General features: G+C 47.3%; 1 protein-coding gene across 2 annotated transcripts in view; it reads right to left on the reverse strand.

Annotated features, from left to right (window-relative positions):
* Window positions 1–406: 406 nt before the first annotated feature.
* The window catches only part of Tm9sf4 (transmembrane 9 superfamily member 4), a 50743-nt gene continuing 33597 nt past the window's right edge, over window positions 407–17552 (reverse strand). For both annotated transcript variants that reach the window (XM_015481772.2, XM_048811122.1), the window contains 12 exons: window positions 17335–17453; window positions 17132–17243; window positions 15836–15906; window positions 13445–13577; window positions 12552–12633; window positions 12381–12456; window positions 10292–10375; window positions 8205–8380; window positions 7671–7734; window positions 6223–6342; window positions 4942–5031; window positions 407–2415 (listed from right to left, as the gene is read on the reverse strand). In XM_015481772.2, the coding sequence (XP_015337258.1) occupies window positions 2266–2415; window positions 4942–5031; window positions 6223–6342; window positions 7671–7734; window positions 8205–8380; window positions 10292–10375; window positions 12381–12456; window positions 12552–12633; window positions 13445–13577; window positions 15836–15906; window positions 17132–17243; window positions 17335–17453 (1277 nt within the window). In that variant the 3' untranslated portion in view covers window positions 407–2265. The remainder of the gene's footprint in view (window positions 2416–4941; window positions 5032–6222; window positions 6343–7670; window positions 7735–8204; window positions 8381–10291; window positions 10376–12380; window positions 12457–12551; window positions 12634–13444; window positions 13578–15835; window positions 15907–17131; window positions 17244–17334; window positions 17454–17552) is intronic.

Below are 17552 nucleotides of genomic sequence, written 5' to 3' on the forward strand. Positions count from 1 at the left end.
GAATCCAAGGCCTTTTCAAGTATGCTAAGCACATGCTTTCCACACTCCCAGCCCTTTGACCTAAATTTCTATTGCTTCATTTGAAGATGCCCTACATGATAGAGGGTAAAATGACCTGGCAATAAAATATTGGAGCTGGGAATCCAAAACCAGGACTGCTTCCAAAACGCACACCTGATTGCCATTTCCTGCTTGTTGGATCAGAGGGTGGTGTAAATGCTTACAATTTGGTGTGGAGGAGCCGAGCAGATGGCGCAAGACTATGGACTTGTACCAGACAGGAAACAGTGTTGGCCTGAACCCTAGAAAGCCAGAGAGGAGACTGAACATCAAGAGCAACACTCAGTTCATTAGGGAGGCTATCACACATCACACCCCAACCCCTGCATGTGACTTAAGACATCACAACAGGACAATGGCATTTTTATTTACAATTGGACCAAAAAAAGGCATACAGGCATTTAATTAAAAATAATGATGATGACGATTAAAAAAGTCAGAAAAATCGACGATGTTTGAACCCTTTGAGGAGTCCATTTTCCCACTCCCCCCCAAATAAGAATTTCTTAGGGGGAAAAAAAATGTCAAGATTTGAACTATCAATAGATTCCAAATATCATTCCCTACAGCTTGGTTCCCTTTTCTCCAGCCTGATTCTTGATGGACGCCGCTTGGCACCAAGGAGTTGCTACGTGGTGAGACTGGGAAGTTTACTGGTTTGACTCATGGGGAGCTGGCAGGGCCCTGGGGGACTCTGAGGTGGAGAAGGGAGGGGTGTATTCCTGGCTTCACCAGCATCCTGAGCTTAGTCTCATGGTTGGAGCCCAAGGACTGGAGCAAGGGTGAGTGGCTATTACTTAAACACTCATCCCAGGTGGATTTGGTCTCTTACAATTTAAGAGCAAACGTCTGTGACTTCAACAGGGTGGGCATGGGCAAGAAGAGTGGGGGTCTGTGGAGGACCAGGCCAGCCACATGAGCAAACTCCTTCCAGCTCGGGGAAACTAAACTTCTTGCTTGTTCCTGGTGGAATTGGGGAAGGAACGACAGAACTTACCATCTTCCTTCTCACAGCAGTTTTCTGGGTGCCCCCAACAAGAACTCAGGTGAGAAGTGGAGGGGATGGGTCCAGCTAAAAGAACTGAGTATAAACACTGCGGCCAGGGGACGTCAAGAAGGCCTCTGCCCAGCCACCTAAAGGAGGAATGTGAGTTCTCCAGGCTCCTTGCTCTGCCCTGGGAGTGGGGGAGAAGGTCCACCACTACCACATGTGAGAAAGAGTGGCACCCCCTGAGAAGAGGACTGGGGGCAGTCCTGAGGGGTGAGGGCCCCAGCGGCCTCTGCCACCCTTCCCAGACCCAGACATGTGGGTGCTTCACTCTGGAAATACTTGGCTCCAGGTCCAGGGTTTCTTGGCACAAGAATAGTTCACTGCTCGTCTCTCCTCCTCGTTGGTCAGCGCCTCTGGCTGTTCTTCTCAGGGGTGCTTCCTGCTGTCTTGGGGAACTGACCGGGTACTTCCAGGGGATCTCCTGCATCCACCAAGGCGTGGGCTTGCTCGTGGTGAAAAGATGACCCAGAGGCCTGGCTGGAAGCCCTGCCTAGAAGCTCTGCCTTGGGCAGCTCTGGGAAGAGGTTGGGAAAGAAAGAAGAGGAAAGGAGAGGGCTGGCAAAGGCTGGTTGGCACTGAGGGTGCTGTCCAGGCTAGAACCGTGCTGTTGTGGCATCAATGGTGAGGACAGGCGGCAAGAGGCTTGGAACCCTCACTGCAGCCCTGGCATTGCCTCTTCCAGTGAGTCGTGGGGTGGCCACAGCCCTGAGGAACTGAGGTGGAGACAGTGACCAAAACCCAGTTATCTTGGTGGATTTATCCATCCTGGATCCATTGGTTTAAAAAAACTAAGGAAAAAACAAACCCAAGCCAAAAAGAAATCTGAATAAACACATCAGAGAGTTCCAGTTGGAGGGAACTTTCTTAGCACTGAAGAAAAAACAACCCACTAAAAAAAAGAAAAAGAAAAAAAACAAAACAAAAAAAACCCCAAAAAACAAAACCTCATCCCCACAGAACTGCAAGATGAAGAAAAATGCAAGATTTATCTACAGGCCCTCCCACCCTCCACACAGCCCCAGGATCCAGGAACACTGTGCCAGGAGTTACATTCCAAACGAGCAGGAGTTATTTTATTTTGCGTGCCTGCAGTTCCCCACGCTGGGTGGCTTCCTGTCCGAGGATGGAGTGGGCGTGGCCATGGTCCACCCCAATCAGTCAATCTTCACAGCAGCATAGATCTTACGGACAAACATGTACGCTGCATAGAAGCCGATGGTGCCTGTGAGCAGCCAGAAGGACAAGACCATGAGGGCCGTGTAGCCGAAGTAGAGGAGAGAGGGGATGAACTCGACAATGTCCAGCTGGGGCAGAACAGGGAGAGAAGACAAGAGACAGCGCTTAGGACCAGCAGCACGGCAACGGGTCCCACCCTCTCCCTCACCTCACGGCCAACCCACCGCCTGACAAAGGGAAGGGGCTCATAGCACAGCTGACCCTCACTGGCACTAACTAGGACTGGTACGTCGCCTGGGCTGCTCATGACTTCAGGGGCCAGGGCCAGAATGTCACAAGACCGAATGGCCACAGCAGTGCTACTTCCTGGTCCTGCATAGTCCCCAGAACAGCACGGAAACACTCCTGGATGGCTGAAGGAGCAGGAGGAAGTGGGGAAGCAGGCAGGGGAGAGAGCTGTCCACAGCTTCCAGTTTAAGGTCCAGAGCCACCGCTGGCCTGTTTTCTCCCTGAGAGTTAACATCTCACAGCGTCTTTCATCGGAAAGCATTTCAGACTCCTCTGTGAAAGGGACAGAGTTTGGAGGCCTTGGCAGAGAGGATAGGGACTTGTGTTGCAGTGTTTGTTGTGATAAATGAAGCTAATCTGGGGGCCTGTTCTAGGCTCATGGGCAGCTACATGATCATACAACTGCCAGGAGCCCGGAAGAAAATAAAGGTCACTGTATGAGATCTTCTCCCAAGCCTAAGAGGTGACGGCCAGATTTTCAGGTTCAATTACCATCTCTCATCACAAGACTCTTGTAGCTGCATATGGGGGAGGGATGATGGCGGGGGGGAGGGGGGCAGGACAGTGTTCAAACCAGAAGAAGGTGAACAAGAAGGCAGGTCTGGAAGGGCCCCGAGAGCTCAGGGGGGCCAAGGCCCTCATTTTACAGACAAGATGACAGGGCCAGAGGAGCCAGCTTTAGACAGAGAAGCAGTCTGAGTAGGAGAGGCAGGCGGTAGCTGCCATGAGATCTCTGGCTTTGTTTGCCCAGCACTGTTTCCTGTCCCCAAACGCGAGATGTTTTGAGGAAAACATTGGCTACTTTGTGATGCTGTTGGGGTCAGCAATCCTAGTACAAAACCTAAGCTAGTCAATCAGGATATTCCATCCCATTGCTGAAATGAGGAGACCCTGGGCACCAGGGGCTAGCTTTCTACTCTGTGTACAGATCCCACCTGTAGAAGAAGAAAAAAACAGACATACAGAACCAAGGTGTGGACACAGAGCCCAGACTTAACCATGCTTGAAACGAGAAATCCAAACTTCTCAAACTGTCCAGTTATATCAGCTAGTAGATTTTCTTTGTTTTTGAACTGGGTTTTGGTCATTTGCCACTTACAAGAGATCTCTTCACATGGGTTGTAGAAAAGGGAGATCCAATTTATTCTGGATGCTCCAAGGACTGTGATTAAGGTCTGAATGTAGAGGTTACAGGGGGCGACTTGTAATCTAAATCAAGAAGACCCTTGAAATGACAGACACTGTCCAGAAAGAGAATGGGGAGGGTCAGGAAGAAATGTCTTTTCTGTTACTGGATGTGCAACAGCAGGGGTCAGCATGTTTTTCTTAAAGGGCCAGATTATAATTTTTTAGGTTTTATAAGCCACATGGTCTCTGTGGCAACTATTCAATTGCCACTGCAGTGTGAAAGCAGCCGCAGATGATATGCACATGAGCACGGCTGTATTCTAATAAAACTATTTCAGGAACAGCTCTGCTGGTCCATGGGCTATAGTTTGCTGACCTCCTGGCTAGATGACCAGCTGCTGGAATTGAAGAGAGAGGCATGGTCACCAGACTGAAAACAGGGGCGTAGCACTGCATTAAATGATCCTCTCTTCTGACATGGAATTTTTGGGAAAAGGTATTCCAAGCCTCAACCTAAGGACCTACAACTCTATTTTGCAAATGTACTCTGATTGCATACAGAGGACTGCTTGCTTTTAGGCTCTGGAGACCCAAAATACTGTGGTAAGAGTGAGTCTTCAGTGTTATCCTTGGAGGTGAGGGGCCTCCCAGAGCCTCCTAAACTCTTCCCACAGTCTGTCTGCTTTATGTGTCATGTAGCAGTCTACCAGTACTGTAGTTGTGCCAGGGCCAGTACTGTGGGGATCTGTTTGCATCCTCACTCACGCCACTCAGAGACAATGAGGTCCACTGTGAGTCTGCCCTAGTCAGACAGGCTGGGGTCCTGTTCATTAGCCCACACTTACCCTGTGTGGAATCCTGCAGAAAGGAGGTGCTTTTTAACTCTCCTATCACCTACTTTTATTCTTTCCTGTTCTTTTATCTAGTTCCCTGGGAGATACTGTATTATCAGTTTCTCTTACTTCCTATTTAAAAGTGGTACAGGTGACATACTGCCTGTAAGTATTGTCCTAGGGGTATCTTACAGATTTCATATGAAGGCTTGACTCCTACATGTACAGAACACAGATTGTTCTTTCCTAAAAAGGCACATTCTAGAGTAGAAAACAACCCTAGCTGACTGTGGTTCTCCCTGCTCTTGGTGGGAAAGATTCAGACACTGAGATTTCCCCCCAGCGTTCTCCTCTCTACCATGCTGTGTGAGGGCACTAAGGGGATCCCCTCAAGGAGGGTGGTACCTTATTAACAAAATAAAAGATGGCATAGACCAGGACGTAGAATGCAGATCCTCCAGAAACTAGGAAATTTCTCCACCACCAGCGGTAATCCTGAGGAGGAAACAGAGCAGGGGTCACTGCTGTCTCCAGGGCCTCTTCCTGCCACACTGCACAGCTGGCTGAAGGGCTCAAGGCTCACAGTAAGAGTCACATTTAGGTGAGGGAAATATTTTATACCTTTTTTGTGACGGTGGTTACACAATTGTGCACATTTCTAAAAAATGTAGAAGTACAAAATAAAAAGGGTGAATTTTACTATACATAAATTATACCTTGATTTTAAAAAACTCAACAACAGAATAAAAAAGTAATAACAATTGATATTTCTTGAGCGAATACATCCCATGTATTAAGTAAGTACTTTTTTTGTTTTGGTGCTTAGGATTGAACCCAGGACTTACACATGCTAGGTAAGTGCTCTACCACTGAGCTACATCCCCTAGTCCTTTTTTTGTTTAATTTTTTGAGACAGGGTCTTAATAAGCTGCTGAGAATCTCATTAAATTGCTAAAGCTGTCCTCAAACTTGTGATTCTCCTGACTTAGCTGGGAGGTCACCATGCCAGCCTTCAGCCCTTTTTTAAATTTTTATTTTGAGAGTGGGTCTAGCCAAGTTGTCCAGGCTGGCCTTGAACTTGCGAACCTAAAGGCTCGCCTATGAATAGCTGGGACTGCAGGCTGCACTATCCAGCTCAGCCTGTCAGGCACTTCATAAGAACTACATACGAATCAACTCAACTCATTCACTACTTAATAGCAGCCCTCCAAGTTAGGTCTATTATTATCCCTGTCACTTGGAGGAGCAGCAAAAGGCACAGAGGTTAAGCAACCTACTCAAGATCTAGAGCTACTAATGCAAGAGCCAGATTCCAGCTCACACTGGTAGCTCTAGGGCCAGACTTACCCACTCTGCAAGAGTTTACTCCTAAAGGAAGGGCAGATTACTAATCTGCATCAGATGGGTGGAGAAACTACTACTAGAGAGGACTCGGCACTGATACCATCCTTGTATCAAGTGGAGGGCATTACCTCACACAACTATGCAGTGAGGGAGATATCACCAATCCAGCCTCAAGCTGAGAAATGCAGGCTTGGATAAGGAAGCAACATACTGGTCCAACATTCACGGCCTGAGGCAGGGACCATGGGAAACCCAGACCCAGTTCCCAATACAGCCTCATTGACCTGTTCCATGCTGGACCCAGCTCCCATACTCCCTGCTTCCTGGCCCCATTCCCCTCACCTCTGCACACAGCTGGAAGTATACCATGACGATGCTGATTTGCGAACAGGACACCACCAGGATGATGAAAACGAGGAACAGGAAGCCAAAGAGGTAATAAAACTGATTCTCCCAGATTGCCTGTGAACACAGCAGAGCGGGCTTCAGCTGGCCTGCCTCTACTCAGCTGCCCCTTCCCTTGGCATCCCACCTCTAACCAGAGCAGTAATGAGACACCATCGTGACATCATCACAGCCTGTGTGCCTGGTATGTGGCTCTGACTGGCCATTCCTCTCTGGAGCAGGAGGTGAGCCATAATAGTGTTCTTAGGGAGGGGCTATGGCTGATGCAGGTGGCCCCAGCCTGAACATGGTAGCATGAGGAAATAATCAAAAGTACACAGCAGCCACCGCCACTCAGAGTCAGCTTACCACATGCTGGGTGCTGGGCTCTGTCCTTTATGTTCACCTACAGATACGAGCCCATGTAATCTTGCCTATTTATTTAGTTGGTACCAGGGATTGAACCCAGGGGCACTCACCCACATACCCAACCCTTTCTAAAAATTTTTCTATTTTGAGACAGGGCCTCGCTAAATTGCTGAGGGTTGGCTTTGAACTTGTAATCCTCCTGTCTCAGTCTCCCAAACTGCTGGGATTATAGGCATGGACCCCCCACACTGGGCAACCTTGCCCTTTTAGAGCTGAGGAAATTAAGGCTGAGTAAGGGTGGTAATTGGTCCAGGATCACACAGGACAGAATAAAGGGGATTTTCCTGGGAGAGACCTAGGGGCCAAAGGGCAGTCACCTCATTCTCTGACCCTTTTCCTAGGCAGGTCTGGGTGCGCCAGGGTCTTGGTAGGTCTTGGCTGGACCATTACCCTGGAATAGTAGAGACTTGTCCAAAACTGACTTGGGGTATGGCACCACCTGTTCTGGGCGCCCGGCTGGGTCAGCTAGACTTACTGCCGACTTTCCCCCTGGCACTCCCAGCCAGCAGTCATTATTGTCCCAGCAGCAGCACTTTCTGCATGTCGAGCGCCTTGACAGCCCACAAGGATCCTGACAACTAGGGATCATTGCCTCCACTTGCCTGAGGTTTTGGGAAATGTTGACAAGTATTCCCGTCTTTATGGGAAGGGCTCAGGATGGAAGCAGATGCAGCAATGCTATTACTCATGGTGCTAGATGATGGAGCATCACTGAAGCAGCTTCCATGTGCGGCACCCTTTACCGCACCAGATGCCGTACAGATGTATGCTGGCACATCTCCTCAGTCTTCTGACTTTTAAACTATCCTGACAGCAGCTCTGTGGCTTAGTTTCAGGGTAAGAAAGAGGCTTCCAGAGGTTAAATGACCCATCTGCAATTTCATAGGCAGTGAAGAGGCAGAGTGCTGAGGTGAGAGGGAGGGACCATGCTCAAGAGGCAAGGTGGCATGTGGGGATGGGGACGGGCCAGTACTTACACTGAAGATGAAGAACAGCTCAATGAACATGGCACCAAAGGGCAGGATCCCAGCCATGAGGATGCTGTAGCAGAGCATGAGTGTTAGAACCGCCTACAACCCAGCCACTGGGAAGCTCAAGCTCCTCCCAAGCCAGTGTGAAGAGAGGGTGGTGGTTCTCAGTCTCCCTGTGCCATTGGGCCACTACAACCTTTTGAGAGAGAGGCACGGTGGGCATCATTCTCTCCAGTTCACAGATGGGAAAATGAGGTACAGAGAGGTGAGTGACTTGCTCAAGGTTCAAATGTAGGTCTTAATTTGTCTCATCACACCGTCCTCTGTCCCCTTCCCTGTCCTGTTTTCTAGGCTGACACTAAGTCTGGTTGCAATCTGGGCCTCTTATCATGGAGTGAAGTTGGGTTTTGTCAAGGCTGCTGGTATGGCTGCAGCCACTGCTGGAGTATAGGTCATAGCACCCTGTGGGGCCTTCCTAAGTAGATGTCTCAGGGGAACATTGGCCTTTTCCACCCAGAAGGCCCCTGCCCGAAGACTCACCCCACAAATCGGTTCATGTACCACCGCTGTTCAGGGATCTGCCGGGGAATCTGGTTTGTACGCACAGGGTTGTCGTATGGTTGCTTGCGGAAGCCAAAGTAGTAGCCCAAGTAGACAAGGGGCAGGGAGATCCCAAACCACATACACAGCAGAGCCACCATGGTGGGAAAGGGCACCTGTGGACACAACACTGTGAGGACCCGATGAGGCCCGATACCCCATTTTGGGTCCATCCAAGGTGGAAGGTGACCTTTTAGGTTCTAGAGAGGGAAAAGCCACACACACAGCAGGTCTACCATCTTGGAGAAGGTTCTGCAGATGCCCACCCTCTCTCTAGGGCTCCTGGCCAGAATCTCATGGGGCCAAGAATTTCCTGGGGGTGGGGAAAGTAGAGTGCATGTAGCAGGCCATTTGGGCTCCCAGTGAAGAAGGAAACTTGGCACCCCAGAAGCTCATCACCCCGGAAGGAAGTGGGGAAGAACAGGGAAGTAAAGGACTAAGAACCTAAAGGGAACATAAAAAGGCCAGAATGAGAGGAAATTACAAGTGGTCCATCATATGTAAAGAGAAGTGAAGAAGAAAAGGGAAAAAACAAAAAGCTGCACAAAGCACTTTCAATTTGGTTGAAGTAAAATACCACTAAATGCAAAAAAGCACTTTATATCACTGTATGTACAGTGCTTTTTTTGGTACTGGGGATTGAACCTAGGAGCTCTTAACTACTGAGCCACATCCCCAGCCCTTTTATTTTTTTCTAAATTTTGAGACAGGGTCTCGCTAAGTTGCTTAGGGCCTCACTAAATTGCTGAGGCTGGCTTTGAGCTAATAATCCTCCTGCCTCAGCCTTCAGAACAGCTGGGATTACAGGCATGTGCCATGGGTCTGGCTGGACTCCATTTTAATGAAAACACAATATTTACACATATATGAGCCTTTAAAGGACTCAAGCAAAAACTTAATAGTGCTTCCTTGGATGGAGTGTGGGGGATTTTGTTCATCTTCTTTTGTGCAGTTTCATGATTTAAGTTTCTACAAAAATCATGCCAAAAGAAATGAATTAATATACATAGTATTTAGAATATTTATTTATTACAAAGTAAGCACCATATAAATATTTGTTATTATTTTATAATTTTTAAATTATGTAATTCCACTTAAAATATATCTATAAAAGGAAAGAACAATAAAATAACATATATTAAATATCTATATAGTATTTATCTCTGGATGGTTGGATTATGAGTTATTTTTAATTTTCTTAATTTCTCTGTACTTCTCAAAATTTCTATAAGTGTGAATAATGTACAACTGGCATCAGGAGTAATATGTTGAAGAGAACATAAATCCAGGTATGGGAAAAGAGAGGCAGGCATGACTCTATTTCCTGAGGGCAGTTTCCCAAGCTGCTGGGAAGAACCCCGTCCTCTAGCTTCCTGAGCTTGCAGCCTTACCGGGGGACCTTTAACAGGCACCGGCAGTGAAGGGGCAGGTGGTTCTACATGCTAAGGCTGGGGTGGCAAATACCTGCCCCCTAGTACCACAGCCCTGCTCTCCTACCCTCCAGAGTCCAAAGCCATACTCAGTGAGCCTCAGTGTGCACAACTCCCATGTGTGGCTGCCGGCAACACAACCGACTGGTGTGGGTGGGATCCCCACTCAAAGGATAAGACTACCTATTCCTGCCTACCCTTGCTGCTCTACCTGCAGGGGCTAGCTAGGGCAGGACACTAGGTAGGAGAGTCCTATTTTGGGATACTGACCTAGCATATTCATGCCGGGCAGCTCTGCTTTGATTGAGACAAAGGGGAATTCCCCAGCTAGCTGCTGGACCATGAAAACCTCCCTTTAGAGAAGTAAGCTTTGGCCAACTGAGAGCCTACAGAGGCCAGTGCCCAGATACATGCAGAAAATGGGCAGTGCTAGGGAAACCCCAGCCAGCCCTTGACCCCTAGGGCTGGGAACACAACTTTGGGGACTTAGAAAAGGGAAGGGAACAGCAGGAAGTTACCCTGGGGAGTGGGACAGAATACCACTGGCTGCCCCCCCTTGCTGGGGAGGGGCTGGGAGGGAGTGGACAGGACACTTACCGCTCCAGATGAGTGCTTTCCCCAGATGAAGCAATTCAATATGAAGCAGATGCCAAAGACCACGCCAGGGTACAGTGTTGCCGTCTGGGAGCAAGAGGGGCCAGGCTGGGGAGCTGTATCCAGGGAGTTCCCACCTGTTCCCAGTGGGGCTTCCTGACCAGTTTCAAATCCTCCTTGTCCTTCAAAACTCAGCTCAAGTATCATTCTTTTTTGAAGCATTCCCCCAAGAATAGTCAGGTCTTGGTGCTATGCCTTCTTAGATCCCTGAAATGGCTCCTTCCTTACTTTCATCCCAGTGAGCAATTATAGATAGTCCCCAAATTACGAAGGTTCTACTTCACAATTTTTTGACTTTATAATGGTGTAAAAGCAACAGGCCTCCAGGAGAAACCATGCTTGATATTCTGAGGGTTAAGTGTGTTAAATGCATTTTTGAGTCAAGATATTCTCAACTTATGATGGGGTTACTGGGATGTGATCCCATTTTAAGTCAAGGAGTGCATTTTTGCTACCTGAGAAGGTGCATGCCTGCCTTTCCTCAATAGTGAGTTCCCTGGGAGGAGTGAGAACAGCATGTTCTCTGATGGACTTCCATCACTTAGAACACAGAGCAGAATACATACTCATTAAATAAGAAAATGAATAAACTTTCACAAAATATGTATGCCTAGGCCCTGGCCCAAACCACCTAGAATGACAGTTAGCTTTGAATCTTAGGGATAGCAAATGCTGGGACAGGCACTATCTCACCCAACCTCACTATAGGTTTAGAAGAAAAGGACTAACATTACCCCCTTTAAAGACAGGGACACTAAAGTTTGAGGGTTGAACAGAGGTTCACATCCACGCAGTCTAATTCCTAAGCCAGACTGTGGTTTCTAGTCAGTCAGAATCTTCGGCTGTGTGAGTACAGGGAACCAAAACCTCAGACTTGTACGTAAGCCTCCTTCTTTCCATGCTGGGGCCAACAGCCAGCCAGGATTTCCAGGCAAGTTATTGACCACAAGGACCATGGCTCCCTACAACCTGGCACTCAACTTCCACTTCCAGTTTCATTTTGGGGCCACAGTCCCTCCCACCCAGTAACTGGTCGCTGCTCCTTCATGTTCCTGCCCCTGGGCCTTTATACAGTCATCACCTTGGGGTATCTGCTTCCTGCCTAGGCTTCTGCTATCCCAAGGCCCTTACGTGCACAGTCTCTTTCCACCCATACAACCTCAAGAGGTTGATGGAACTATCCCCACTGGAGAGATGAGAAAACAGGCTCAAAGGGCTTCTCATGATTATCAATCTGGGAAAAAACAGATCCGGGACTGGGACTTAGGCAATCCCAGAGCCTGCGGCCCTTCTGCTGGCTGCTTCCCTCTGTCTGAAACTCCTCTCTAAGGACCAGCTCAAAGGCTACTTCCTCTTTTCATGTTCTTCAATGCAGAGAATTCCTCTTCTGCCTTCCTGGCTGAAATTTATGGGCTAGGCACTGTTTCAGTCCCCAGGAGTATGAACAAGGAGAAATGTTCCATGGAGATGGGACTCAGATACCCCTAGGTGAGATTCACTCCTAGGACTGTTCCTATTTCTATGATCTTTTCTGTTGCTAAACTCTTTCCCCGATCCCCCGGAGGACAGGGAAAGGCAAGGGCCATCCTCACTGCAGATAAATGAAGGCACCACATTTGGGAAACATGCTGGCAGTCATGTGGGCCTGGCCTCTTCTGTCCTGGTAGGTGATTCTCTCTACTATCCTGTTGGGCATAGTGTTTTCCTGTGGCATTGCCAACTGAAATCCTATCATTCTGTGTCCCCTATTTCTTCTCTTGCTTGAGCCATTGAACAATGTAGACTGAGAATAACCCAAGTCCAAACCCTTACTTTATTATGGGACAACCAAGGCCCTGAGAGGTCCTTCTGTGAGCCTACAGGTAAAAGCCCAGAACTGCTGACCCTCAGACCTGAATCCTCCCTGCTCCATCATGCTGCTGTTTAGTCCCTGCCTGATCCCCACCAGGGCCTGCCTATGCTCCTCCTGAGGAGCCCAAGAAGGAGTCTCTTTGTTCCCATCAAATGCCAGAGGGGGGTTTAGGAAACTTACACAGAAGGCTCCTTTCTTCCATCGATGGCCTTTTAGAGTGCGGTACAGACGGCCAGCAGAAAATCCACCAAACACCCTGTGGGAAAAGGGCAGAGGGGCGCACACCAAGGGTGGCCTGTTAGTAACACGAAGGAACCTTGTGCCAGCCCCTGGGAGCATGCTCACACCTACCCCATGAACATGAAGAGGAAACAGGCTGTGGTCATAAGAGCTCCCCGGCTGGAGGGTGACAGCATCCCAAGCATGGCCACGACTGAGGAGGGAAGGGGGACAGTCAGGGTGGCATATTTGCCAGGTCCCCAGTTCCTGCCTCGGGCAGGCTAACAGGATCCTGGGTAGATAGGATTAGAAGAGTCTCCCTGGGCCTTCTCAATATCCCTTCCTCTCTACAGGAAAAGACTAGGTCTTAGCTGGGGCTCACAGGGGTACGGCAGCTTCTGGACCCTGGCTGGCCAAATCTTAACTGTAGCTTCTAGTCCACAGATCCAGGTACTTGACTGAGAAATGCCAACTCACTGAATGTGCATTCTTGACTTTGCAAGGGGGAGATTAGTTTCTCCATTTCTCAGATGAGAAAACTGAGGCTTAAAATGATTAGGTGGCTTATCCAAGGCCATAAAGCCTGGAGGCATGAGGCTGAGATACAAATTTAGGCACAGTGACTCTAGAGCTGTTTGTGACTATTATACACTAGTATTTTTTGTTTGTTAAAGAGTTCAGTCCTAATCCTGGTATTGACTTTGGGTCAGTCACTTAACCTGACTGCAAAAGGAAGTCAACCTCACAGCAGTGATATGAGGCTTTACTGATAGAGTGGACATAGTGGGGCTCCATAAATGAAGCTAGAAAGTCATGAGGAGATTACCATTCCCAGGGACTGGGTCTGCTGCTGGGATGCTGCCAGCAGTTGTCTGGCCCAGAGAGGCAGAAACGCCTGCTTCTTGCTGAGTGCTTAGATCGCCCCTGGAAGCCCACCCTTTTCGAGGCACATGGAAAAAGAGCTAAGCTTCCAGATCAGGTCCTTGGTCCTCTGGGCCCCAAACTCAGCCTAGTGGCCCACTCACAGATGACGATGAGGATCATACAGAAGAGCTGAATGCCTGAGCCCAGCAGGGAGCTAAGAATCATGGGGTACTGGGGTGGCCTGAAGACGTCACCATGCACCAGCTTCCACCCAGATTCTTCCATGGTGTCTTCCTGTAGCAAAGGGCCAGAGAGTGAGACAGGTTTGTGAGGATGAGGACAGCTCCTACTGGAGTCACCCCCAAGGACCCAGGCCCCCAGGACCCCAGACCTGGGTTGAGAGTCCCTCAGGTGTCAATCACTACTGTTCTGATACAGGAGTGTAAAATGATAGGAGAAAACGCTTCTCAGAACTGTCATACAGGGAAGGGATGCCACAAACATGATGCTTGTAGTGCATGAAAGAGAAGTCTCCTGATTCTACAAATTTGGTGCATGGAAAAATAATAAAAGCATACCAGCACACTGAGATGGTAACTTAGTCATTTTTAGGTAGTGAGATTTAGGAGCACTTTATTTATTTATTTATTTTTTGACTACAAAAGAAATAAATATTTGTGTAAAAAAAAAAAAGGAGGTATATATCTTGAAATTCAAGTAAACAAAAAACAATACTATGGAACAATTTTTTAAAATACGGATAGATATAAAAGTAATGCTCTATACTTAAGTAATGTTTAAACATTAACATAGGATAATGATACTTCTCCCCCTGCCCCACCCCATGCCGGGGATTGAATTCAGGGGTCTTACATATGTTAGGCAAATGCTGTACCACTAAGCTACATCTCCAGCCTGATACCATGTTTTGGTATATTTGCTTTAGTCTGTTATATATGTTTGTGTGCCAAGTATACATATGTTTTAAACATTAAAAGTGACACCTTCTGTGTAGTTTTTTATTTTCAGTTGGTATTTGATCATGAGCATCTCAAGTCAATAAACACTTCTTTGAAATTATATTTCAAAGCTGCAATAAATGTTTCTAGACCAAGTGTTTGGTTCTTTCATTAGGAAAATTCTATAATTACTGTGGCAAAGCAAGTTGCTATTTTATAGTTTTTGAGAAGTACTATTAAATACTTTTCAGAAAATTACCAAATTTCCCTTCCATGGGTGGAATGGGAAGGTGCTTTTATATTAATCTTGCAAACAATTAGTACTATTAAAAAAAATTGAGAGCTGGGGATGTAGCGTAGTGGAGAGCCCTTGTCTGGCATGTATAAGGTCCTGGGTTTGGTTCTCAATGTCCCAAAAAAATCTATGCCAATTTGATGGTCCAAAACCATTTTCTCATGATTGAATCTGCCAGCTGGGGGGTTATTCCTAAAGCAAAAACAATTTTTCATAAGCTTACTGGCCATGTATTCCTCGTCTATAAATTTGATGTTTAGCATTATATTAATGATGTTAGGTTTTTGAGTTCTTTAAAAGAATTCTGTACAATTTGTTGTTGTTGTTGTTGAAGCAGTCTGGGGATTGAACCCAGGCCCTTGAACATGCTAGGCAAGTGCTGTACCACTGAGCTATATCCCTAGCTCCTCTGTACTTTTTTTTTTTTTTAAATAAATCTCTAAAAGTTTTGGCACCAAGCTGACCTTTTTTTTTTTTTTAGTTGTAGCTGGAAATGATACTTTTATTTTATTTATTTATTTTTTAAAAATATTTTTTAGTTGTTGATGGACGTTTATTCCATTTATTTGCATGTGGTGCTGAGAATTGAACCCAGTGCCTCATGCATGCTAGGCAAGTGTTCTACCACTGAGCCCTAGCCCTGTACTTGTTTATTGAAGTTTGTGAGAAATATTGTTTTGCCATTTCATTTGTTTGTTTTCTTGTATATCTGACATGCAGTTTTAAATTTTTTAATGTCATATTAATCAAGTTTTATTCCTGTGACTTCTTCCATTGCTATTATACTATGATATCAGAAATATCAAGCCCATCATTTTGGGTAGTTAAAATTTTTTGGTGGGGCGGCTAGGCACTGGGGATTAAACCCAAGGGCACTCTACCAGTGAGCTATACTCCTCAGCTCTTTTTTTTTCTTATTTTAATATCTTGTTTTTTAGTTGTAGTTTGACACTATACCTTTATTTTATTTTTACGTGGTACTGAGGATTGAACCCAGCGCCCCACATGTGCTAGGTGAGCACTCTACCGCTAAGCCACAAGCCCAGCCCCTTAGGCTCTTTTTTAAAATTTTGAGACAGGGTCTCCCTAAGTTGCCAAGCTGGCCTTGAACTTGCAATCCTTCTGCCTTAACCTCCATTATAGGTATGTGCCACTGCATGTGATGGGGTCGTTTAACACTTTTGAGGTTTACTGCCTGAGTGACTGCAGTCAGAAATTGTGGGCGCGTGCACGCACACGCACACTCACACCCCAGACTGCCCTCCCTTTTCCAGCCCATCCATCCCAAGACCTCATACAATGTCATCCTCCTTGTTATAGTTGGCAATGTCCTTCCTGAGGGTCCGAATAATAATCATGCTCAGGATGCCTGAAACAGAGGAGGGAGGGAGAGTTTTGAGTGTGGTTAACTGCTGTCTGTATTCTGAGCCCTCCAGCAGGACTAGGCCATGTGGCCACTTCAGCTCCTCCCCTGGGCAGAACTCCACTCAAGCTGACTAGAGAGAGGTGTGCAGAAACAAAGGGCTGCTACGATGGGTGGGAGAGCCACAGGACACTGTTTTTTTATGTCAGGAAGGAGAGTATCTCAGCCTCTTCATGGCTTAGTCCTCCTGGCTTCTCTGGCTTCATCTCTCCCAGGCTCGCTCTCACCCAACACTGAGTCCACAGCTCGTCTCTTTCTCACCTCCATGCTGTACTCCAACTGGGAATACCCATGCTGCCCTGACAGCCTCCTACGCACTTTTCAAGACTCATTCCGGGCATCATTGCCTGTTAGTGCCCCCAACTAGCTCAGAGACACCCGCTGCCCCTGTCCTGATTTGGCCTTTCAACCTCCCAAGGCAGCAGTATAGCTGTTAGGAGAGCAAACTCTATGATTCTGATTCACTTAATGCTTTTAGGCTTAGCTCATGGGGATGAAGGACTGAGATGTTTGTAAAGTACTAGGATAGCAGCTGGCCCCTTGGCAAATGTTTAATAAATAGTAGCTTGCACAGTCTTTGCTTCTCATGACACTGAAATGATCAGTGTCTCTTTACCTCTGTCCACTGCCCTCTCACCATCGGGCTTCCTGCCAAGCATGTCTCACTGCAGGGCTGCAACCCTGGTTGGAATAGTTCTTCCCTGGGTCTCTGAATGGTGGCTCTTCCCCTTCATTCAGAGAAGACTTCCCTATAGTAGCCTTCACTTTTTCTTCCACTTTTGAATACTTGATCCCTCTCTTTATCTGCTCCATGAAGCATTTGTTACTATCTGGAATACCACTACTTATTTGATGTTTTGTTTCCTCCCATCACTAGTTTGTAGATTCTGGACAGAGAGGACTGACTGGTTGGCTTGCTCAATACCTTATCACCAGCATCTGGCACTGCACCTGGTACAGACTACGCAACAATAAAGTGTTACTGAATTATCAATGAATGTGTGTGCAAACAGATCCAATTTCCTCTAGTGAGCTCTCAGCAGAGACTGAATCTTGTTCACTTCAGTATATTTGGTGCCCAGCATAGATCCTGACCCACACTGGGCCCTGAGGACAAATCAGAAATCCCCCCACTGGGTCCTCTCCACCTGTTGACCCACAGAGCTCTCACCTGACAGGAAGAAGACCACCACAACAGAGTTGATGATGGAAAACCAGTGGATCTGCACATCGCTCATGGTCAGGTAGGTATCCCAGCGAGAGGCCCATTTGATGTCACTTTCCTGATAGGCAAGAGGAAGCAGAATCAGGCCTCCTGTTCTTAAATCCAGACTAGACCTTCTCCCCTGCCAGTGAGCTCTGGTTCCTTCTCACCTCCCAGTGCACAGAGTAGGTGAAGTACAGCTGATTCTCCTTGGTGGGGTCAATTTCTTGGGGTGAGGAGTTGGTACCCTCAGGCAGGGTACATGAGCTCTTCTCATCTGCTTTGAGGTCTGTGAGAAACAAGAGACTCAGTCTGTTCCCATGGTGGCCAGTACCACTATCCAAGGGCTGTTCTGGGGCTCCCCTCAAGGCTACTTACTGCTGGGACT

Source organism: Marmota marmota, unplaced genomic scaffold (genome assembly GCF_001458135.2).
Source record: "Marmota marmota marmota unplaced genomic scaffold, marMar, whole genome shotgun sequence".
NCBI classification, from domain to species: domain Eukaryota; kingdom Metazoa; phylum Chordata; class Mammalia; order Rodentia; family Sciuridae; genus Marmota; species Marmota marmota.